At 35.9% G+C, this 26425-nt stretch overlaps 1 protein-coding gene across 9 annotated transcripts in view; it reads left to right on the plus strand.

Annotated features, from left to right (window-relative positions):
- Window positions 1–26425, plus strand: part of SCAPER (S-phase cyclin A associated protein in the ER) — a 678157-nt gene that overhangs the window by 364970 nt on the left and 286762 nt on the right. For 8 of the 9 annotated variants that reach the window (XM_077128470.1, XM_077128471.1, XM_077128472.1 and 5 more), the window contains one exon: window positions 17568–17633. The exons of the other annotated variant lie outside the window; for it this stretch is intronic. In XM_077128470.1, the coding sequence (XP_076984585.1) occupies window positions 17568–17633 (66 nt within the window). The remainder of the gene's footprint in view (window positions 1–17567; window positions 17634–26425) is intronic. 9 annotated transcript variants of the gene reach the window in all.

Raw genomic sequence — 26425 nt, forward strand, 5'->3', positions numbered from 1 at the left:
CATCTTATGACTGATGACTCTTATTTGAGAACACAGATGTAGTTCCTCCTTAGTAGATAATTCTTTGCTGTTTGAGGGAAGGTAGCCTGAATGTGTTGTTTTGCTTTTCTTCCCAAGTTTCTCTATAGATAGAGAAGCTTGATCCATGGGAGTTTAGAAAACAATAGGACTAGAATAATGGTGAATGTTGTAGTTATCTCTCTGTATTACAGTTTTCATGTTCAGATTGTGAACAAACAAGGTATCCATCTTACAGAATCAGTGAGACTTCAGAGTGGTCATTCAAGTAAAGAACAGAAAAGGCTTTTTTGATTTTGGTTTTTGAGGTACCTTCAAATTTCTTTCCAAGGATAGTTTTACAAAGGAATCATTTACTCATCTTTGTTTTTAGTTTATGCTAAGAACTTGCTGATCTCTTAACACTGGAATGCCACAGAACCTGTCCCTTGGACATTGTTTCAAGGGCTTTCACACTTGAAATTTTCTTTTCCTGAAAGGCTTTTTTCATATGTGTCCAGATAATGGGTCCCTTACCTCCTTCAGGCCTTTGCGTAAATATCATCTTTTCAATGAGACCTTCCTTGAAGACTTATTTTTTTGTTTGTTTATTGTTTGTTTTACATAAGTGATGCTTCTTATTAAAGAAAATCTGAAAAATACAAATGATCATAGGAAAACCTATAATTTTGCTGCTATTAATATTTTGGCATATATATATCTTTTTTATGAATATGAACCTTTATCTATAGACTTTTCAATGATGTATAATTTATTGAAATGAAATATCAAGATCTTAAATGTACATCTTGAGCTTTGACAAATATAGATACCCATAGAATCCATGACCCTATAAAATTTGGAACATTCCCTTCACCCCACAAAGTTTCTTTGTGCTCTTTGCAGTCATTCTCCTGCCACCCCTAACACCTGGCAACCACTGATCAGCTTTCTGTCATTATAAATTAGTTTTTTGTGTTCTGGAAATACAGACTAGTGAAACCACGTTCTTCTGTAGGGGGCTTCTTTTGCTGATTGTACTGTTTTTGAGATTTCTCTTTGTTATTATGTGTATCAGTAGTTTACTCCTTTTTATTGCCAAGTATATCCACTGTATGGAGAGATCACAATTTTTTTTTTTTGCATGGGCAGGCACCAAGAATTGAACCCGGGTCTCAGCCATGGCAGGCAAGAACTCTGCCTGCTGAGCCACCATGGCCCGCCTGAGAGATCACAATTTGTATCTGTTTATTTGTTGATGGATATTTGGATTTCCAGCTTGGGTATTTGTTCTAATTTGTTAGCTGCTAGAATACAATATACCAGAAATGGAATGACTTTTAAAAACGAGAATTTATGATGTTAAGAATTACTGATTGCATATGTAGAATGGAATGATTTCTAAATGTTGTGTTAATTTCTTTTTTTTTCTTTAATTAATAAAAAAAAAAGAAAAAGAAAAAAAAAAAGGAGAATTTAATGAGTTGCAAGTTAACGATTTTTAGGCCTGGGAAATGTCCCAATTAAAGCAAGTCTATAGAAATATCTGATCTAAGGCATCCAAGAAAAGGTACCTTGATTCAAGAAGGCCGATGAAGTTTAGGGTTTCTCTTCCAAGTGGAAAGGCACATAGTGAGCATCGCGTCATCTGCTGGTTTCCTCTCCAGTTCCCTTCTTCATCTCCAATAGTCGCAGGCTGGTGGACTCTGCCTCATGATTCTGCGGCATTCTCTGTTGTGGCTTTCTAATGGCTCTTTCTTCTCTGCTCTGTCTGAGAAATCTCTCCCTTTCTCCAAAATGTTTCCTCTTTTATAGGATTCCAGTTAACTATTCAAGACCCACCTGGAATGGGTGGAGACACGTCTCTACTTGATTGAGTCACATCTCCAGGGAAATGATTTAATTAAAGTTTCAAACATACAGTTACTGAATAGGGATTAGAAGAAATGGCTGCCTTTACAAAGTAGGATTAGGATTACAATATGGCTTTTCTAGGGTACATACATACATCCTTTCAAACCAGCACACCCAATTAATTAGAATGTTAGCTGTGGGCTTTTCATACTTACCCTTTATCATGTTGAGTAAGTTTCTTTCTATTCCTAGTGTTCGTTTTTTTTGCGTGGGTTGGCCCCGGGAATTGAGCCCAGGTCTCCAGCATGGCAGGTGAGAATTCTGCCACTGAGCCACCATCATACTGCCCTAAGTGTTCTTATCAAAAAAGGATGTTGTATTTTGTCAAATTCCTTTTCTGCATCAATTCAGATGATCATGTGTTTTTTTACTTCATTCTGTTAATGTGCTATATTACATTAATTGATTTTCTTATGTTGAACCATCCATGTACATCAGGAATAAGTCCCACTTGATCATGGTACATAATTATTTTAATATGCTGTTGAATTCGGTTTCCTAATATTTTTGCAAGTATATTCATAAAAGATATTGCCCTGTAATTTTGTTTTCCTGATAAGTTTATCTGGCTTTGGTGTGAAGGCACTGTTGGCCTCAGAATAAATTAGGGAGTATTACCCCTTTTCAGTTTTTTTTGGCAGAGTTTGTGCAGAATTGGAGTTAAGTAGTCTTGTAGGGTTTGGTAGAATTCCCCTGTGAAGCCACCGGGGAAGCTTTTCTTTCTTGGTGGTTTTTTATTATTTTAATTTTTTTTTTTCTTGAGTCACTAAAGGTACTTTGTGTGTTTTTAAGACTTTTCCCATTTCATCTAGGTTATCTAATTTATTGGCATACAGTTGTTCATGGTAACCCCTTTAGTCCTTTTATTTTAGCAGGGTTGGTAGTAATGTCCCCATTTACATTTCCTATTTTCCTTATTTTTGTCCTCTCTTGTTTTTCTTTATCAGTCTAGTTTATCAGTTTTATTTGTCTTCTCAAACTTGTTTTTGTTGATCCTATTTTATTTTATTATATTATTATTTTGTAAGTTATTAATTAAAAAATTAAGAAACGAAATAAAACATCAACATTCATAATCAGTAATTCACAATATCATCACTTAGTTGCATATTCATCATTTCTTAGAACATTTGCATTAATTCAGAAAAAGAAATAAAAAGACAATAGAAAAAGAAATAAAATGAACACAGGAAAGAAAAAAAAACGATTATACCTATCATATCCCTTACCCCTCGCTTTCATTGATCACTAGCATTTCAAACTAAATTTATTTTAGCATTTGTTCCCCCTATTATTTGTTTTTATTCCATATGTTCTACTCCTTTGTTGACAAGGTAGATAAAAAGAGCATCAGACACAAGGTTTTCACAATCACACAGTCACATTGTGACAGCTATATCATTATTCAATCATCCTCAAGAAACATGGCTACTGGAACACAGCTCTACATTTTCAGGCAGTTCCCTTCAGCCTCTCCATTACGTCTTGAATAACAAGATGATATCTACTTGATGCATAAGAATAACCTCCAGGATAACCTCTCGACTCTGTTTGGAATCTCTCAGACATTGATACTTTGTCTCATTTCACTCTTCCCCCTTTTGGTCGAGATGGTTTTCTCAATCCCTTAATGCTAAGTCTCAGCTCATTCTGGGATTTCTGTCCCACGTTGCCAGGAAGATCCACACCCCTGGGAGTCATGCCCCGGGTAGAGAGGGGTAGGGTGGTGAGTTTGCTTGTTGTGTGGACTGGAGAGAGAGGCCACATCTGAGCAACAAAAGAGGCTCTCTTGGGGGTGACTCTTAGGCCTAAATTTTAAGTAGACTTGACCTATCCTTTGTGGGGTTAAGTTTCATATGAACAAACCCCAAGACTGGGGGCTCAGCCTATAGCTTTCATTGTCCACACTGCTTGTGAGAATATCAAGAATTCAACTTGGGGAAGTTGAATTTCTCCCCACTCTCACCATTCCCCTAAGGGGGCTTGTAAGTACTTTTCCAGTCACCGATCAAATCACTCTAGGATTCATCGGGGCATCACTCTGGACAAACCAACAAAAACTCATGTTCTACCTGAGATTCCAAGTACTTATGGCATTCAATCAAACTATCTACCTAAGTTATATTAGGAAATGCACTAGTCAAAATATAAATTTTGTAACAAACATTTTTTGCTTTAGTCTCACACAGAAGGTGACATTTTAAAATATTAATTACCATCTATTTTCAGCACCCTGCAATAATGACATTCCTTTCTTCTTCCTCATGCAAAAACATTTTTTAAATTGTACATTGTACATTTCACAATTATTATACACTCTAGGCATTCCTAGATTATACCATCTCAGTCTTTAACATCTATCTTTCTTTCTGATTTCATTTAGGTCCCCAGCCCTCCTCCCTCTATCATTCTCACGTGCAGCTTCATTCAGTGTTTTAACATAATTGTATTATAGTTAGGTAGTATTGTGCTGTCCATTTCTGAGTTTTTGTATCCAGTCCTGTTGCACAGTCTGTCTCCCTTCAGCTCCAGATCCTATTTTATTTTAAATCTTCTATTTCATTAATCTTTGTTCTTTCCTTCCTTCTGTTTTCTTTGGGTTTATTTGCTTTTCTTTTTCTAGTTCTTCCAGTTTTGAGGTTAGGTGTACATTCTCGTCTTTCGCCAAGTTTTGGGAAGTTCTCTGTTATTATTTCTTTGAGTATTTACTCTGCTCCTTTTTCTCTTCCTTTTCCTTCTGTAACCCACATTATGTGTATTTTGGTATGCCTAATGATATTCCAGAGGTTTCGTAGGTTATTATTATTATTATTTTTGCATAGGCAGGCACTGGAATATGAACCTGTGTCTCCAGCATGGCAGATGAGAACTCTGCTTGCTGAGCCACTTTGGCCTGCCCAGGGTTATTTTTGCTTTTTATAGTTTTATTTCTTTCTGCTCCTCAGTCTGACTATTTAAGTGTTTTGTTTTCAAGTTCACTGATTGTTTCTTCTGTCAGCTCAAGTCTGTTCTTGAAACCTTCCTAGACATTTTTCATTTCTGTATTTGTAGTCTTCAATTCCAGTAGTTGCATTTGGTTCCTTTTAAAAATTTCTCTCTCTTTTCTAAGACTTGAATATTGTTCATTTGTTTTCCTGATATCCTTCAGTTCTCTGTATGTGTTTTCATCTGTTTGAGTATTTTGAAGAACATTTTTTACCCGCTTTGTTTGCTGTGTCTACATTCTCATCTTCTTTGTTGATGCTTTTGGATTTTTTATCCTCTTCTTTTGAATGGGCCATCATTTCCTGTCTCTTTTTTTGTTTTGTATTATTTTGTTGCACACTGTATATTTTAATATTTTAAACTGTTAGCTCTGAAATTTATTGCCTGAGATTTCTATTTCTTGGTTTTATAACCATCTGGTGATAAGACACAGGCTTTCTTGAGCTTCAGCATCAGGAAGGTCTTTCCAAAGCGCATACAGTGTGCAGGGTTTTCACTGTCTTTCTGGGCCTCATTTTTGTCCTGAGCTTTTGCATATTAGTTGTTTTGGAGTTCCCCTGTTTACAGGAGTTTGGTTGTCCCCTCCATTTCCCATGGACAGATCTCCTGGATATTTCAAGTCAGCAGGCATTGGTCTCAGACTGTCCTCCTCTATAATTTTTTCTACACTTTTCGTTGTCTCAAGCTGCTGTTTCCTAAAGGTCAAATTCTGGGAGAACGGCACACTGGAGAAAATTTTTCCAAAGTCAGTCTTTCACAACCAAAAAAGGGCCAGGATCCACAAAGTAGAGGTTGATCAAGAAAGCTTTGTCAACTTCCATGATGCCAGGGCCAGGCTTGTCCCTGGGAGTCATATCTCATGTTGCCAAGAAGACTTACACTCCTGGGAGTCATGTCCCATGTAGAAGGGAAGGCAATGAGTTTCATCTTTGGAGTTGGCTTAGGAGAGAGAAGGGCAACATATGAGCATCAAAAGAAATTCTCTGGGGGTGAAAATACAACTTACAGAATGGGAGGAAATATTTGCAAATCATATTGCGGATGGGAAACTTGTATCCAGAATATATTTAAAAACCTCTCACAGATTCAATAATAAAAAGAGTTAAAAAAGACCAAAGGACTAATGTAAATGTCTTCAAAGAAGACTATACATATGACCAACGAGCCCATGAAAAGATGCTCAGCATCATTAGTTAGAGAAATGCGAATCAAAACTACAGATAGATTCTACTGCTCACCAAGTAATTGTTGTGATTGTCTAGAATCAGAATATCAGCTAATAACAAGGATCTGAAGAAACTGGAATTATTATACATTGTGGGAATTAAAATGGTCTGCCCACTCTGGAAAATTGCTGATTATCCCTCAAAAAGTTAAATATAGATTTATTATATGACCCAGCGGTTCCACACATAGACATATACCCAAGGGAACTGGAAACATGTTCAAACAAAAACTTAAGCATGCATGTTCATAGCAGCATTATTCATAATAGCTAAAAAGTAGAAAGAACCCAAACCTCCAGTGACTGATGAATGTGTAAAGAAGATGTGATTTCCCCATACAATGGGATATTATTGAGCTACAATGTGGATTAACCTTGAAAATATTATGCTAAGTGAAAGAAAGCAGTCGCAAATACCACATATTGAATAATCTCATTTATAGTAAATGTCCAGTATGAAAAATTATAAATAAAGCTAAAATAGTGGTACTTAACAATGGGAGTGGGATTGGAGGCATGGAGATTGACTGCTAATGAGTTCAAGATTTCATTTGGAGAGATGAAAATATTCTAAAATTACATTGCATTGTGGTGATGCTGTACAACCTTATGAAAATATTAAAAGACATTGAAGTATATCACCATTTTAAATGGGTAAATTATATGATATATGAATTGTATTTCAACAGAGCTGTTTTAAAAATAAAATGGCAGAAATAGTGCTAAATATATTTGTCGGCATGATAAATATAAGTTATGGTCTCTTATTTAAAAAACAAAAATCCTAAGTGGCTTAAGAGAAAATGTTGGAATAGGGAATTCAAAAGTCCGTTGATCCACAAAAGCAATGGATAAATTGACAAAAACTGTTCAAATTAACTTTTTTTGAAACTTTGGACAGTAATCAAATGCTTATTGCAACCAGAAGAATCCTTAATCAATAACTATCTAAAATGGTGGCATTTTAATTTATCCTGGACCCGTCCCTTACACCCAAGCTCAAGCCTTGAAGACAACAGCCCAATACACAAAGTAGTACTGGAGGAGCAGGATAGAGCTTAATCCTGTAGAACTGTGGTTGTTTGAGCTGTCTGGTAGCTTCTTGATAGAGCAGTTCACAAGACTTCCCTTCCTTTTGTTTAAGTCTGAATTCTCCCAGGATTGAAATGGCTAACCAGAGGCATTTACTGAAAACATTTACAGGCAAATATATTAGTTGCTACTATCTGGGGCAAGAGAAAATGGGGCAAATGATAGACTAACCACAAAGCTTGGGACGAAAGGGTAGGAACTGCCATAGTTGGGAGAGTCAAGACTTTGAAAAGCTCCTGCATATTTCTGGGAATTTAGACGATGCACGCATACCTGGATAATCTTACTGGACTTCTCCTTCACGTTCACTGAACTTACTTATTTTGCATAAATCTTCTGTTAAATACCTCTGGTTAAATTTTTCATTTTAGTAATTTAATTTTTCAACTCCAGAATTTCTGTTTGTTACTTCCTACAATTTCTGTCTCCTTCATATCAGTAATTCCATTAACTCCACTTAAAAATCAGAAATTGACAGAATGGATTAAGAAACATAAACTTCTTGCTATTTATAAGAGGCTTACTTTACATTCAAGGACACAAATGGCTTGAAAGTAAAGAATAGAAAATGATATCCTGTTCAAATAGTAACCAAAGGAGAGCTGACATGACTGTAGTAGTAACAGACGAAATAGACTTTAAGACAAAAATTGTTAAGAGACTAAGAATGACACCAATGATCCGAAAAACGTAGAGAACACTTAATCTAACAACATCAGGATGTACATTTTCTCAAGAATACATGGAACATTCTCTGGGATACAACATATATTAGGCCAGAGAACAAGTTTCAGTAAATTTGAAAAGATTGAAATTATACAAAGTAGCTTTTCTGATTATCATGTGTGCTGGTTTGAAATGATATATATATACCCTAGAAAAGCCATGTTTTGATCCTAATCCCATTTTGTAAAGGCAGCCACTTCTTCTAATCCGTATTAAGCACTGTATGTTTGAAGCTATAATAAGCTCATCTCCCTGGAGATGTGATTTAATCAAAAGTGGTTGTTGAGCTGGATGAGGTAGATAGAGGCTTGTCTCCACCCATTTGAGTGGGTCTTGATTGGTTTACTGGAGTCCTATAAAAGAGGAAACATTTAGGAGAATGAGATTCGAAGAGAGCAGAGAATGCTGCCGCACCACGAAGGAGAGAGTCCACTAGCCAGTGGCGTTTAGAGATGAAGAAGGAAAACGCCACCCAGGGAGCTTTATGAAACTGGAAGCCAGGAGAGAAAGCTAGCAGATGATGCCGTGTTCGCCATGTGCCCTTCCAGCTGAGAGAGAAACCCTGACTTAATGTTCACCATGTGCCTTCTCACTTGAGAGAGAAACCCTGAACCTCATTGGCCTTCTTGAACCAAGGTATCTTTCCCTGGATGGTGCCTTTGATTGGACATTTCTATAGACTTGTTTAATTGGGACGTTTTCTCGGCCTTAGAACTGTGAACTAGCAACATATTAAATTCTCCTTTTTAAAAGTTATTCTGTTTCTGGTATTTTGCATTCCAGCAGCTAACAAACTAGAACACCATGGAAATTAGAAATTAATGACAGGAAGAACTGAAAAATTCACGAATGTGGAAATTAAATAAGGACTCTTAAAGAGCCAGTGGGTCCAAGATAAAATAACATATGAACTTAGAAAATACTTTGAGATCAATTCAAACAAAAACACAGCATACAAAGAGTTATGGGATACAGTAAAAGCTGTGCTCAGAGGGAAGTTTATAGCTGTAAATGCTTACATTAAAAAAAATATATTATATTAAAAACCTAACCTTCCATCTTAAGGAAATTAGAGGAAGAGAGCAAACTAAGCCTAAAGTTATCAGAAGGAAAGAGATGATAATTAAAACAGAGATAAACAAGATGAAGATTAGGAAAACAGTAAAATCAACAACCAAAAGTTGGTTCTTTGAGAAGAACAACAAAACTGACAAATTTTTAGGAAGACTGACCTGAAAAAAAAAAAAAAGGCTTAAATTACTAAAATGGAAAATATAAGTAGGGACATTACTATTACTTTATGGAAATTTTTTAAGTAGGGACATTACTATTGACTTTATAGATATTAGGTAACCTAGATAAAATGAATGAATTCCTAAAAGCATGCAAACTACCAAAGCTGACTCAAAAAAGAAATAGAAAATATGTATATACCTGTAATAAGTAAAGAAATTGAAAGAGTAAGAGTAATCAGAATACTTCCATAAAAAAAATCCCAGCTGCAATTTTCTGTTGAATTCTAGTAAACATTTGAAGAAGAATTAGCACCAGTCCTAATTAGCTCTCAGTCCTAGCTCAGAGCTTCTTCCAAAATAAATAAATAAGGAATAGAAGAGGGGAGACTTCATAACTCATTTTATGAGGCCAGTGTTACTCTGATACCAAAGCCAGATAAAGATAGCACAAGAACAGAAAACTACTATAGAGCAATTTCCTTAATGAATATAGATACAGAAATCCTCAATAAAATAATAGCCAACAAATCCAACAGCATATTAAAAGGAGTATACACCATGACCAAATGGTTTTGATACCAGGAATGCAAGGGCTGTTAAACAAAAATCAGTCAGTGTACTATATCATGTCAATAGAATGAAGGAAACAAAACACATTATCTCAGTTGATACGGCAAAAGCGTTTGATGGTATACAGGGCTCTTTCATAATAAAAGCACTTAAACTAAGAATAGACAGCAACTTCCTTTCTTAATATAATAAAGAGCATTATAGTACTTTCTTGGGACTGCTGTAAGAAAGTAACACAAATTGGTTGGCTTAAAACTCGCCAAATTTATTTGCTCACAGTTCTGGAGGCTAGAAGCCCAGAATCAAGGTTTTAGCAGGGGCATGCTCCCTCAGGGAAAAATCCATCCTGTTTCTACCAGTTCTGGTTGCCCCTCACAGGCCTTGTCTTCTGGCAGCATAGCTTCAATCTCTGCCTCAGTCTTCACATGACTGTCTTTTTCCTGTGTGTTTCTGTCTGTGTCCAAATTTCCCTCTTCTTATAAGGATACCAGTCATTCCTTTTAGGGTATAATGTAATCTAATATGACCTCATGTAGACTTGATTGTACCGCGAAAACCGTATTTCCAAATATGGTTACATTCACAGGTACAGGAATTACGGCTTGACTACATCTTTTGGGAGGAGATAATTCAACCTATAATTGGCATGTTTGAAAAGCTAACCTACTCAATGATGAAAGACTAAATTCTTTTCCCCTAAGATCATGAACAAGATAAGGATGTCCACTCTCTTCTCTTTGTGTTAGAAGTTCCAGCCAGGACACTAAGGCAAGAAAAAGAAATAAAAGGCATTCAGTCTGAAAAAGAAGACGTTAAAATATCTTTATTTGCAGATGAAATGAACTTATGTATAGCAATCCCTAAAGAGTACATACAAAACAACAGAGCTAATAAAAAAGTTCAGCGGAGTTGCAGGATACAATGTCAACATCCAAAACTCAGTTATATTTCTATATAGTAACAGTGAACTATCTGAAAATGAAATTAAGAAAACAAATTCCATTTACAAAAAGAATAAAATTCAAAGGAATAAATTTAATTAAGGAGGTGCAAGTCTCACACTCTGAAAACTATAAAACATTGTTGAAAGAAATTGAAGAAGCAGAAAAAATTGGAAGATACTCCATGTTCATGGATTGGAAGGTTTATTAATGTTAAGATGATAATATCCCCAAAATTGATACACATATTCAGCACAATCCCTATCAAAATTCCAACTGTAGTTTTTTGCAGAAATCACAAACTGATCCTAAATTTCATATGAAAATGTTAGGGATCCAGTAGATCAAAAACAGCCATTAAAAAGAAGAACAAAGTTGGATGACTCATATTCTTGATCTGAAGACTTACCTACGTAGCAACTGTAATCAAAAGGGTATCGTACTGTTGTAAGGATAGACATAAGTCAGTGGATCATTTAAGAAATAAACTCATACATCTATGTTCAGTTGATTTTGCAAGGACACCAAGACCATTCATTGGGGAAGAATAGTCTTCAACAAATAGTACGGGATAACTGGATATCCATATACAAAATAATAAATTTGGGCCCTATCTTATACCATATACAAAACTTGATTCAAAATGAATCAAAAACATAAATGTAATAGCTTAAGCTGTAAAACTTTTAGAAGCAAACTTAATTGCTAATCTTCCTTACTTTGTATGAGGCAGTGATAGCATAAATATGATACCACAAGCGCAGGTACCAAAAGAATTAATAAATAAATTGAATCTCAAAATTAAAACATTTTGTGTATCAAGGGATACTATCAAGAAAGTGAAAAAGAAAAGAATGGGAGAATATATTTACACATCATATATGTGATAAGGTCTAATATTTAAAGAGCTTTTATCACTCAACAAAAAGACAGCCCAATTAAAATGTGGGAAAAGGACTTAAATAGACATTTCTCCAAAGGAGGTATGTGTAAGTCTGTTAAGCACGTGAAAAGATGCTCAAAGTCATACATCATCAGGGAAATGTAATTTAAGACAAAGTGAGATACCTCTTCACAGCCACTAGAGTAACTACAATCACAGAAAAATAACTGTTGGTGAGGATATAGAGAAATTGGAAACTCTGTATATTCTTAGTGGGTATGTAAAATAGTGTGGCCACTCTGGAAACCTGTTTAACTGTTCCTCAAAAAGTTAAACATTGAAGCACCATATATGCCAACATTTTCACTCCTAGACATATACCCAGGGGAGTTGAAAACATAAGTTAGCTTGAAAATGGGTACACGGTGTTCATAGCATTAATCCTGGTAGCCAAAAAATAGAAACAACCCAAATGTCTACCAACTGAATAAAGGAAATGTGGAATATCTTCAGAATAAATTGGTTATAACATGGTGACCATTTTCACTCCTAGATATATACCCAGGGGAATTGAAAACATAAGTTAACTTGAAAATGGGTACACAGTGTTCATAGCATTAATCCTGGTAGCCAAGAAATGGAAACAACCTGAATGTCTACCAACTGAATAAAGGAAATGTGGAATATCTTCAAAATAAATTGGTTATAACATGGATGAACCTCATAAACATGTTAATTACAGACACAAAAGGCCACATATTATATGATGTCCAGAATAGGAAAATCTGTAGAGAGAGAGAGAACGTAGATCACTGGTTTGTTGCTAGGGTGAAGAGGATGAGGGGATGAGATTTAAGGAAAGAGACATGAAAGAACTATGTAGCATTATAGAAGTTTTCTGTATCATGATTGTGGTTTTGCTTAACACTGGTGTACATAATCATGAAAATTAATTGAATTGTATGCTTAAAATTGAAATGTTTCATTGTATTTATATTAAGGCTTACCCCACAAATTTTTTAAAACAAAACAAGTTAAAATTATAAAGAGAAAAAAATAAACATGATGGAACCAAGAAAAAGAAATATTGTTTAAAGGAAGAGTGTTTAGGATGTAAATAAAAATGGAAAATACCAATTATTTGAGAGTTTTGATAGCTGAGAGTAAGAAAATTATGTGTTATACCAAAGCTTAACTCACAATGAAATTTTTAGCTTTAAGTGATTTTATATTGAAGTAAAAATGGCCTAACCAACTTAAGGAGCTAGGACAATATTCATATCATTCCATGGATGATAGGATAGATGTGTTATTTACTTAACAAATTCATGTATGGCACTTACTGTGTAGTAGATCTTTGTAAAGATAGAGGCAGAAATAAACAATTAGAGATCGATAAGACCTAATTTTATGAGACGATTGGTAAAATAGCCTGTGAAAAGACTTAAAAAATTGAATAAACAAATGTCCCACATTGGCGGAGAAGGAATAGAATCAAGAACATATAGAGATCTAAAAAGAAGGAATACAATGCACAGCACCATGTTAATGAAATAAAGATCTCAAAATGGATTGTTATCTGAAAAATCATCAGTTTGTATGGTGATGGAATAGATGAATGGATTCTTTTCAACTTTTTCTCTCACTATTCCCATAGTATAATCTTTTAATCAAACCAGATAGGTCTGTTTACTGTTCCCTAAGCACAATTTGTGTTCTCCCTCATATTCAAGTTTGCTCACGTTCCTCTGCCATTTCCTCTATTTTCTGTGTACTGCTATTCATATACTACTCTCTTTCAAGCAAATCCACATTCATTTCTTTCATAAAACTTACCGTTGCATTCTTAGCTGGAAATGAACAGTTGTCACAATATTTATTATGTGTCTTTTTATTGGTAACAGTTTTAATTGTTATGATTCACATATTATATAATTCACAATTTTGTGGTCTTTAGTATATTCACGGAGTCATGGAAAAACCTCTAAAACCTGTTTAGGATATTTTCATTACCCTAAAAAGAAACCTCATACCCTTTTTCCATCACCCTCACAAACTCCCCACCCCCTAGCCATAGGCAGCCACTAATCTGCATTCTGTCTTTAGGGATTTGGCATATTCTGGAAATCTCATAGTTATGTATCTTTTAAGGCTCTTATGTTTTTATCCTTCTGGAGAATAAGTTGCTTGAATATTCCACTGTGTATATAATTCTTAGAATCTCCCAGTCTAGTTTAGTTTACACAAAATAGGAACTCTCAAAAAAAATTTAATTGATTGCTGAAAGTGAATCAAGACAAAACTTAAATTTGGGAAAAGTGGGAAACTACTCCTTCAGGTAAGGTGAAATTTCTAATTATGTGTTCTTACTGTAGGAGTTAGAGAATGTACTCAGCCCCTCCCATTAAAGTCCTAGGTAGATGTATGTTATAAAATACAAGCCTACCTTGGAGATATTGCAAGTTTGGTTCCAGACCACTGTGATAAAGTGAATATCGCAATAATGCAAGTCATAAGAATTCTTTGGTTTCCCAATATGTATAAATGTTATGCTTACACTACAATGTAGTCTCTTGAGTGTGTAATAGCATTATATATATATATATGCTCACATACCTTAATTTTAAGACTTTGTTGCTAAAAAAAATGCTAAGCATCATCTGAGCCTTCATTGAGTTGTAATCTTTTTGCTAGTGGAGGGTTTTGTCATGTCTGTGGGTACTGACTTAATAGGGTAGTGGTTGCTGAAGGTGGAGTGGCTATGAGAATTTCTTAAAATAAAACAACAGTGAAATTTGCCACATCAATTGACTCATCCTTTTATTAGAGATTCTTTTGTACTATGCAGTGCTGTTTGGTAGCATTTTATCCACAGTAGGACTTCTTTCAAAATTGAAGTCTGTCCTCTCAAACCGTGGCTCTGCTTTATCAACTAAGTTTATTTAATATTCTAAATCCTTTGTGGTCATTTCAACAAGGTTCATGGCATCTTTACCTGGAGTAGATTCCATTTCAAGAAACCTCTTTCTTTACTCATTAATCAGAAGCAACTCCCCATCCATGAAAGTTTTGCCATGAGATTGCAGCAATTCAATTACATATTCAAGCTCCACTTCTAATTCTAGTTTTCTTGGTCTTTCTACCACATTTGTAGTTACTTCCTCCACTGAAGTCTTGAACCCTTCAAAGTCATTAATGAGGGTTGGGATCAACTTATTCCAGACCCCTGAGAATAGTGATATTTTGATTTCCTCCCATGAATCACAAATGGCATAAAAAATGGTGAATCCTTTCCAGAAGGTTTTCAATTGACTTTGCCTGGCATCAGTGGGATCATTTTCTTTAGCAGCTATAAGCTTATGAAATATATTTCTTAAATAATAAGACTTGAAAGTTGAATTGATGCCTTGATCCATGGGCTGCAGAGTGGATGTCATGTTAGCAGGCGTGAAAACATTAATCTTGTTGTATATCTCCATCAGAGCTCTTGGCTGACCAGGTACATCATCAATGAGCAATAATATTTTGAAAGGAATCTTTCTCTTCTTAGAAGTAGGTTTCAACAGTGGGCTTAAAATATTTAGTAAACCATGTTATAAACAGGTGAACTTTCATCCAGTCCTTTTTGTTCCATTTATAGAGCACAGGCTGAGTAGATTTAGTATAATTCTTAAGGGTTCTAGGAATTTTGGAATGGTAAATGAACATTGGCCTCAATGTAATATTACCAGCTGCATTAGCCTTCAATGAGCATCAGCCTGCCTTTAAGGCTTTGAAGCCAGGCATTTACTTCTCCTCTCTAGCTATATCCTAGCTGGCATCTCCTTGCAATTGAAGACTGTTTCATGGACATTGAAAATGTGTTGGTTAGTGTAGCCACATTCATCAGTGATCTTCAGCCATATCTAATTGATAACTTGCAGCCGCTTATGTATCAGCACTTGCTGCTTCACCTTGCACGCCACTTAGGGAGATGGCTTCTTTCCTTAAACTTCATGAACCACTTCTGCTAGCTTCAAACTTTTATTCTGCAACTTCTTCACCTCTTTCAGCTTTCATAAAATTGAATAGAGTTAGACCCTTGCTCTGGATTAGGCTTTGGTAAAAAGAATGTTGTGATTAGTTTTATCTTCCATCCAGAGCACTGAAACTTTTATCCCTATCAGCAGTAAGACTGTTTTGCCATATCGTCATCCATGTGTTCACTGGAGTAGCACTTTTAGTTTCTTTCAAGAATTTTTCCTCTGCTTTCACAACTTGGCTAACTCTAGCGCAAGAGGACTAGTTTTCAGCCTGTCTCAGCTTTTGACATGCCTTCCTCACTAAGCTTAATCATTTCTAGTTTTGATTTAAAGTGAGAGTCGTGCAACTCTTTCTTTCAGTTGAACACTTAGAGGCCATTGTAGGGTTGTTATTTGGCCTGATTTCAATATTATTGTGCCTCAGGCAATGGGAAGGCCTGAGGGGAGGAGAGAGATAGGGAATGGCTGGTCAGTGGAGCAGTCAGAACACACATAACATTTATCATTAAATTCCTTGCTATATGGTTCATGGCACCCCAAAACAATGACAATAGTAACATCAAACATCATTGGTTACAGATCATTATAACAGATGTAATAATGAAAAAGTTTGAAATATTGTGATAATTTCCAAAATGAACACAGAGACATGTGATGCACTGACACGGTTGATTAAATGGTGCCTATCGACTCGTTTGATGCATGTCTGCCACAAAACTTCAGTTTGTAAAAGCACAGTATCTGCAAAGTGCAATAAACTAAACCACAATAAAATGAGATATCCTTTTACCAGGCATCTTCCTAAACTTCAGTTTCTTCTTTGCAAATTGGGGATAATACCATAAGAGTTTTTAGGACTGAATGAGGCAGTGAATGTATAACACCTGGCCCAAGGCCTGGAACATAGTCAGCCCTGGCTGGAGGTTTCTTTTCCCACCTTTCCGATGAGGTCACTGTTAATTTGCAGCTACCAGGTAACTATCTTTCCGTTTTGATAGGTCTTAATGTTATGGCTAGTGGTAGTGCTCTAATTTAGATACCTGTGTTAGTTTGCTTTTTCCTCGTGGGGCTTGTTCTTATTTACGTCTTTCATTATTTTCTAGGAAGGTGTGGTTTTTTTCCTCACCTGTCGTTGTTGTTTGAATTGGCTGAATCTTGTAGCTAATGAGTTCACCAGACTTACTCTTTGAGACTAGGACCATTTTGGTGGGGAGTTGAAATTTAAATTGGCATTTTCTTTACTTTTTTCTCCAAAAGTGAATTGACAAAGTTAATATTTCTGGGTTGCCATAATAAGACCTTTCTTACCTTGATGGTCTGTTAATGTCTATCAAGTACTGGTTCAGGCAAGCTGGAGCCAGGTTTAGACAGTGATAAAGAAGTGTTAGCTCTGGACTTCCACACCTTTTGGTATTTAGCAAAATAAACAACAAAAACAATCTTAGCAGGTCTGATTAAGTTATTTCCACTGGCTTAAAATCATTTCTAAAGTTTAACGACTATTTTTCACTTGCCTTTATTTTTGGTGTGGGATAGACCTCCCACAGCAAAGTCTGTCTGGCCAAAATGTCAGTATTGCCAATTCAGCTACTTCAGCTGAATGTCAGTATTGCAAATTCAGTCACTTCAGCTACTGTATGGAAATTTAATATGCTTTGAAATATAATTCTTAAGATTCTAACATTTCTGTAAAACAAACACCGTTCTGAACCAGGTCTAAACTCAGCAGTGTTTTCATGAATCTCTATTATTCTATTAGGAAATATGTATTTTTCAGTCTTTTCTGATCACATTTATCATAACTTTAAAGAAGCCATTTAAGAAGTCAAAGTATTAGAATTATGTTGTAATGTTCCTGATTGGTCGCTTTCACAACACAGCTTTTGTACTGGGAGAGGAAAAGCATGACCAAGTTTATGGTTTGCCATAAAAATTAGGGCAAAATAACTAATAGTGATAAAATTTTTCTCTCTTCAGGGCCAAGGAATATGAGAGTTTAATGGAATCAAAAAATTTTGTCTCTGACTCACCTTATAAAGCAAAGTGAGTATTCCGTCCCACATTTTAGTTCTCCTTTTCTTCACTCTCTGCCTCTAACCAAAGTGTATCTGAGTCATTATTTTGTGCCTGTGGTCATGGGCTTTGTATCTGATGCCTGGAATATCTGATGCACTCTAACACAGTGTTTGTCATCCAGGAATGATTTTGTTCTCTAGGGACACTGGGATATTTTTGGTTGTAACAACTTGCAGGGAAGGTGTTATTGACATCTAATGGTTAGAGGCCAGAAATGCTGCTTAACATTTAACAGTGCTCAGGACAGCCTCCCACAGCAAAGTCTATCTGGCCAAAATGTCAGTATTGCCAAGATTCAGAAACCCCATTTGAACACATCAGGTTCTGGCAAGACAAAGCTGTGCTTGTGCTTTTTCTGATGATGTCTTTCAGGATTGTTTCTATTATCACAAGAGAAATGAGAATTTATTCTCCGTCATTGGAATATAATTTTAATTGCAAGGTAGGTGAATAAACAAAAACATCTTTGCATCTCTCATAAATACTGGTAGGAGACATGCAGTGAGAAAGGTACTCACATACACTGCTGATAAGCGTGCAGGAGCCTTATTCAAATGCACTGTGAAATCAGAAGCTTAGAGAGCCCACTTCAGACTTTAGACTGTTCAATGAAATAGTGCGAACTGGGCCCAAATAATTATATACAATGAAGATTATTTTACTGCTATTTTAAATAATGAAATTGTCAATAAACAAGTTAAATACCCAGTATTGAGGACCATCTATAACCAGTTGTTGGTGTAGTTGTATTGTGGAATGTTTTGTAGCCACTGTTTACATTCATAATAAATATTTTTACCTGTCAGAAATAAGGTACCCATAAGATAATTTTTATTTACCATTGTTCTGAAAGTATAAGCTATTACATTTCTAAAAGAAAAAAAGAAGGAAATATAAAATATGAATGGAGACAACAAAATTGTCAATATTTTGATAATGGCATATATCTGGAAAACCCAAGAGAATCAAGTCAAAAACTATTGAAACAAGAGAAGTCGATAAGATGGCTGACTACTAAATTAATGTGATAATAAAAACAGTAGGTAATACTTACTAAGCCCTTTTACCTTATGCCAGGCCTTTTTAAAATTTATTTAGTTTAACTTTTAGTCTATAGTCTGTGTGTCTTCTTATACATGCCATATTGTATATTAATTCTCATTGCATTTTTTGTTCTGTTTTTGTTCCTAGTGTTGATAATTTTTGTCCTCTTTTATTCTTGATGAAGCTTATCAAAGATTCTTTATTATTTGTCCTTTCCAAAAGTTACGTTAAGGTTTATTGATTTGGTCTGTTTTTTGCTTTCTGTTTTATTAATTTTCACTTTGACACTGTTAATCTCTTTTTTACTTCTTATGTGTTTTCATATAATGTTTTTGTTTTTATTCATTTCCACATAATCAATTTTGATTTTCTTTCAATCCAAGAGTTATTTAGAAATATTTAAGGAAATAATTTCCAAGTGCAGATATTTTTTCCTCTAATATTTTTGGCTAATTTTGAATTTAATTATATCCTTATCGTGATTTTCTGTTTTGGGATTTGGGGGTTTCTTTCTGACTTAAGGCAGTTAGTTTTTATAACCACTCCATGTCTTTTGGAAAGAATTATAAATGTGTGTTAAAATATAATCATGATGGTAGATTTCTCCTTATATTTCCTCCAGCATTTCATTATGAAAATTTTCAAAAATCAAAAAAAGTTTGAAAGAATTATATACTGTAAACCTACATACCCACTACCTACATTCTATAATTTACAACTTTCTATATTTATATTGTTATGTGTGTACCTGCCTTTTTCATCCTTTTATCCATTGTTAAGCCATTAAATTTTTGATGCATTTCAAAGTAAATTGCATGCATCATTGTCAGCATGCATATTATTAACTAGATTTCAGTGTTTGTTTACCTGTTTTTTTCTTTGAGGCAAAATTTTTATAATCAAATGCATAAATCTTAATGGTTTCATTTGATGATCTTTGGCAAATCCATACACCTTTCTAACCCAACACATATTTAAGGTTCCGAACATAATTATCATTCCAGGAAACTCTTGTAGGTTCTTCTCTGTCAGTCCCTTCACACACACACCCCAAGAGGCAACCACTACTCTTGTTTTCGTTTACCATAGATTAAAATCACCTGTTCTAGAGGGTCATATAAATGGAAACAAACAGTATTTTGTTCTCTTGTTTAAGGCTTCTTTCATCCAGCATATTGCTTTTGAGATTCACCTATGTAGTTGGGTTTATTAATTCATTCTTTTTATTGCTGAACAGGATTTCAGTATGTGACTATACCCACGTTTTGTTTATTCTTTTTCCCACTGACGAACACTTGGGCTGTTTCTAGTTTGTGGAAATAGATTTCCATTTCTTCTGGGTAAAAATACCTAAGCATGGACTTCTGGGACCTTATGATATGTGTATGTTTAGAGTTATCAGACACTACCAGACCAGGGGTACAAGGGTAATTCAGTGGTAGAATTCTCCCCTGCCATGCAGGACAGCTGGGTTTGATTCCCAGTTCATGTACTTCCCAAAAAATAAACAAAAAATTCAACAAATGGTGCTGCAATAACAGGATATTCTCATGGAAAATTAATGAAATGTGACCCCACCATACAAAAAAAAGACAGACAGAAGCTACCAAACCTTCTTTCAAAGTGGTTATCACTATTTTACATTCTTCCAATAATGTGTAACAGCTCTGTTGCTTTACATTCTCACTAATGTTTGATGTAGTCAGTCTTTTTAATTTTAGTCATTTAGGTGGATGTGTAGTGGTATTTCATTGTGGCTTTAATTTTCATTTCCCTGATGATTAATGATTTTGTATATCTTTTCATGTACTTATAGTCCATTCACTTGTCTTCCTATGTAAATTGTCTATTCAGATATATTCCCATTTTAATTGCATTATTTATTAGGTTTTTTATTATTGAATCACAGACATGCATATATTTGTGCTGTTTTTCTTTTAATTTGAAAAAATAACTAAATATAACAATTAAATGGTCCTTATTACCCATCCATTGAATTATCACTTTAAACCAGGGCTTGACAAATTTTTTCTGTAAAGGACCAGATAGTAAATATTTTAGGCTTTGTGGACCATAAAGCCCCTTTCTCAACTGTTTAACTGTGCCTTTGTAATGTAAGGCAGCCATAGATAATACATAAAGTGTTCCAATAAAACTTTATTTACAAAACAGGCAGTGGAACTATTTGGTCCTCTGGACCATATTTTGCCTATCCTGGTTTGCCTAACCCTGCTTTACATAATTGCATAAAGTCATAATTGAAATGTTTCTTTATTTCTAAATAATCTCTCCCTCCCTACCTCCTAGGTACTATTATTTAACATCAGTTGATATCATTTCTAAGTACTACCTATCTATATGCATTCATATTTATACTAACTGCATGTCTGTATTTTATTTAACTATGAACTGGTTACTTAAAATGGAATTGTGCTATACATTTTGATTGCCTACTTGAGTTTGCTTTTTTGCGTGGACAGGCACTGAGAAACGAACCCAGGTCTCTGGCATGGCAGGTGAGAACTCTGCCTGCTGAGCCATTGTGGCCCACCCTGGCTACTTGTTTTTTACCCTAAATATTTATGGACCATTTTTAGTGATAATATAGCATTCCATTCTTTGGATATTTCATAATCTATTCAAGAATTCTCCTATTGTTGTCTGTGTTGGTTTGAAAGGATGTATGGACCCTAGAAAAGCCATGTTTTAATCAAAATCCCATTTCATAAAGGTAGAATAATCCCTATTCAATACTGTATGTTTGAAACTGTAATCAGATTATCTCCCTGGATATGTGATTTGATCAAGAGTGGTTTTTAAGCTTAATTGGATGACATGTCTCCACCCATTTGGGCGGGTGTTGAGAAGTTTCTGGAGTCCTATAAAAGAACAAACATTTTGGAGAATGAGAGCAATTCAGAGAGAGCCAGAGAAAATGACATGGCCACGAGAGCCCACAAGCCAGCGACCTTCAGAGATGAAGAAGGAAAACACCTCCCTGGGAGCTTCATGAACAGGAAGCCAGGAGAGAAAGCTAGCAGATAATGCTGTGCTCTCCATGTGCCCTTCCAGCTGAGAGAGAAACCGTGACTGTGTTTACCATGTACTTTCTCCAATGAGAAAGAGACCCTGAACATCATCGGCCTTCTTAAACCAAGGTATCTTTCCCTGGATACCTTTGACTGAACATTTCTATAGACTTCTTGTAATTGGGACATTATCTCAGCCTTAGGACTGTAAACTTACAACTTATTAAATTCCCCTTTTTAAAAGCCATTCTGTTTCTGGTATATTACATTCCAGCAGCTAGCAAACTAGAACAGATTTTGGTACTGGAGAGTGGGGTGCTTCTTCAGTTTGCAAATACTAAACATGTTGGAACATCTTTTTAAATTGATAAGGGGAAGAATCTGAAGGAGTTGTGAGAAGTTTGATAGAGAAGGGCTAGAATGTTTTGAAGAGAATCTTGGTAGAAATGTGGACTCTAAAGATACCTTTGACCAGATTCTAGACAGAAATAAGATGTGTGTCATTACAGACTGGAAGGAAGACAAGCCTTCTTTTAAAATGGTAGATAATCTGGCAAAATTGACTAGTGGCTTTGGCTGGAAGGCAGATTTTAATTAAATGTTGAACGTGCAGTTTGGTTTCTCCTCGCAACTTATAGTGAAATGTGACAGGAAAGAGATAAGCTGAAAACTGAAGTCTTGGGTACAAAGAAACCAGAAATTGAAGTTCTGGAAAATTCTGGGCTTCCAGGAAGGGAGACCCCAGAGTATAGTGCCCCACTTGAGGTCTTGGCCAAATGTGAAACCAGTCAGCCATTTTAGAGAAAGTCAGGTTGGACGTGAAGTTATCCAGGAAGGATTTGTGGAAACTCCTTATGTCTGATGGGCATGATCCAAGGCTACTGCATAGAAAGCCAACGAGAGTGCTGTGGGACCTGTATAAACAGAGCCACTGCCAGTCTAGACTGGGGGGTTCAGAGAAGGGACACATTGGAAGAAAAATAACTTCAGAGGCAAAACCATGGAGGCTGAGGCCTGAAGTCAAGAAGCCTTGGGCCAGGAGAACGGACCCACCCAAGACCATAGAGAGGGTGACTTTGCCCCAAAGGATTGGCCTTCCACCTCGTTGCAGTGGAAGAGTCATGCCACCTTAGGCCTTGGAGAGGGTGAAGCACATTCCTTGAGGTTTGGGGAGAGCCTGGCTGCCACCACTTGGAGGGGTTGAGCATGTACCCGGGAAATGGCAGAGAGCCCGGGTGCAGCCCCGATGCTTGGAGAGGGTGGAGCCTAGAAAAAGGTGGTCTCCCCACTGTCCGCCAAGGGTGCATTTGGAGAGAGGCAGGCCTCTGCATAGACCCTTGGAAAGGGTGGGACTGCTGCTGTCTAAAGCCCTGAGGATAAATGACTCTCAGACTTCGAAATCTAATGGACTTTACCCTGCAGGTTTTTGAAACTGTATGGGTCTGGTGTCACCTGTGTTCCTTCCTCCCTATGGAAATGTGTATATGTATCCTATGAATGTTCCTCCTTTGTATGTTGGCAGCAAATAATTTGTTTTGAGTTTTTATAGGTCCACAGTCAGAGGAGAACCTTGCCTTAGAACAACCATGCCCGTAACTAACTTTGATAGGAGTTTGTACTGTTTCTAACTTTGTATTTCATTTGTATTGCTACTGAAATGGTTTAAGGATTTTTGATATTGTTACAAAATTAACGTATTTTATATATGAGAAAAACATGTCTTTTTTAGGGTCCAGAAGATGGAATGTGCTGGTTTGAAAGGGTATATGGACCCTAGAAAAGCCATGTTTTAATCAAAATCCCTCTTCATAAAGGTAGAAGAAACCCTATTCAATACTGTATGTTTGAAACTGTAATCAGATCATCTCCCTGGAGAAGTGATTTAATCAGGAGTGGTTGTTAAACTGGATTAGATGCCGACAGGTCTCCACCCATTTGGGTGGGTGTTGAGAAGTTTCTGGAGCCCTATAAAAGAAGAAACATTTTGGAGAATGAGAGCTATTCAGAGAGAGCCAGAGAAGAACGACGTAGCCATGAGAGCCCACAAGCCAGCGACCTTTGGAGATGAAGAAGGAAAACACCTCCCCAGGAGCTTCATGAAAGAGGAAGCCAGGAGAGAAAGCTAGCAGATGATGCCGTGCTCGCCGTGTGCCTTTCCAGCTGAGAGAGAAACCGTGACTGTGTTCACCATGTGCCTTCTCGGATGAGAGAGAGACCCTGAACTTCATCGGCCTTCTTGAACCAAGGTATCTTTCCCTGGATGCCTTTGATTGGACATTCTATAGACTTGTTGTAATTGGGACATTACCTCTGCCTTAGAACTGTAAACTTGCAACTTATTACATTCTCCTGTTTAAAAGCCATTCCATTTCTGGTATATTGCATTCCAGCAGCCTTTTTCTCCAAATAGGAAATTAATTAAAAAGTTACATTCCCCAAATTTTCATAGACTGCATATTCAAATATGTAAAGTTGTATTTTTTTTTTAACTGTTAAAATCAAACTTAATTTATATCTCAAGCCTCCACTTGCAACCTGTGACATAAAATTCAATTTGGTCACTTCCAGGTAATCTCAATCAAATTCAGTAATTTTTAAAATGTTTCAGGTTTAAAATTTAGTCCTAAAAACTTTCAGGATCTCACTCTTTCTTCCTTTACCCCAGAAATGGTTTAAACTCTGAGGTTTATGAGGTGGTGTGATTTTGAGACCTTTTCTTATCCATTTGGTTACACTTGTGCTGTAATTTGCTGGGGTGGTCAAAACTCCTCCATCCTAGTACCCTTTGGGTCTAGCTGATATATTTCACAGGCCGTGCTCAGGAAACTTCCTTTTTCAAAACTGGTGAGCAATGTCTGGTCACAGCAGCACAGTCTTTTTATACTGGGCATTACAGATAAATATTGCCTGCTTCCGTCCTTCATTAGAACTCACAGGAACTTTACTTTTTATCCCTCCTTATATTTTTAAAAGTTTTGCTTCATATACCTTTAATCTGTTTTGTTGTAGCCATAAATAATCTGATTGCAGCCTCTTTTGTTGGATTGCTTCTTTCATCAATACAAAATAGCCCTGAAATTCTGCTTTTGACATTAATATTGATATATTTGCTATCTTTTGGTTAGCATTTTCTGAGGATATAAAGATATATAAACATATATATATATATACACGTACACACACTTATACACTTTTCTTGGTTTGTGTATGTGTGTATGTATGTGTGTATGTATATATATATAGTGTGTTTAATTTCATTTCAGTTATATCTCTTAGCATATTGCTGGATTTTGCTTATCTACATCTCTGTTTTTTAATAAGTGAATGTGCAAATTTGACCAATTCACATTTATTCTTTTCATTGATGTATATGGTCTTATTCTTTATTCTTACTATCTTATTTTGTGTTTTATGTTTTTTAAGCTATTGCAAATGGAACTGTTATCCTGATTTCCTTTTCAGAGTGTTCATTCTGGTGTATAGGAGGAGCACCACTGATTTTTGTGCATTATTTCATATCCTGCCACTTTACTGATTTCATTTATTAACTATAGCAACTTTCTTGTAGATTTTGTGATTTTCTATGTTGAGGATCATGACATTTGCAAATAGGTATAGTTTTATTTCTTCCTTTTCAGTATGGATGTCTTTTATTTCTTTTTCTTGCCTAGTTGCTCCAGCTAGCATTTCCAGTGCAGTGTTAAATAGCAGTGGAAATGCAGGCATCCTTGTCTTGTTTCTGATTTTAGGGGGGAAAGCTTTCAGTATTTACCTGTTAAATATGATGTTAGTGTGGGCTTTTAATATATGTTCTTTATCATACTGGAGATGTTTCCTTCTATTTTTAGTTTTCTGAATGATTTTATAAGAAAAGGTGCTAGCTTTTGCCATATGCCTTTTCTTGTCACTTGAGGTGATTATGTGATATTTTTCCTTCCTTTTATTAATGTAGTGTATTTTATTGATTTTTTTTTAAGCATTCCTGGCATAAATACCTCTTGGTGATAGTATACAATCCTTATATGCTGCTGGATTCAGTTTGCTGGTATTTTGTTGAGGATTTTATCCTCTGTAGTCTTAAGGGATACTGGTCTGTAATTTTCTTTTTTTCTGGTATCTTTGTGCTATTAGAGTGATACTGGCCTAATAATATGAATTAGGAAGTATTTCCCCCTCTTCACTTTTTTGAAAGAGGCTTATAGTATTAGTGTTAATTCTTCTTTGAATGTTTAATAAAATTCACCAGTAAAAGTATCTGATCCTGCCTCTGTTGTTGCTCAGATGTGGCCTCAGTCTCTCTAAGCCCAACTCTGCAAGAGAAATCATTGCCCTCCCCACTACAGGCACATGACATCCAGGGGTGAAAGTCTCCCTAGTGATGTGGGAGATGACTCCCAGGGATGAATCCAGATCTGGCACTGTGGGCCACAATTCCATCCTGACCAAAAGGGGTAAAAGAAGTGTAGCTAATCAATTATCAGTGACAGAGAGAGTTCAAATAGAGTCAAGACGCTACTCTGGAGGTTGCTCTTATGCAAGCTTCAGTTAGACCTTGCTACCTGTCATAACCTGCCAACCCCCAACCAGGACCACTCCAGCCAATCCTAAAGAACACCTAGGGCAATATATAATACTCCACAAGAGTTCCAGGCACTAGAGTAACTTGCCATAAACTTACAACCTCCG

This window comes from Tamandua tetradactyla, chromosome 14 (genome assembly GCF_023851605.1).
Source record: "Tamandua tetradactyla isolate mTamTet1 chromosome 14, mTamTet1.pri, whole genome shotgun sequence".
NCBI classification, from domain to species: Eukaryota; Metazoa; Chordata; class Mammalia; order Pilosa; family Myrmecophagidae; genus Tamandua; species Tamandua tetradactyla.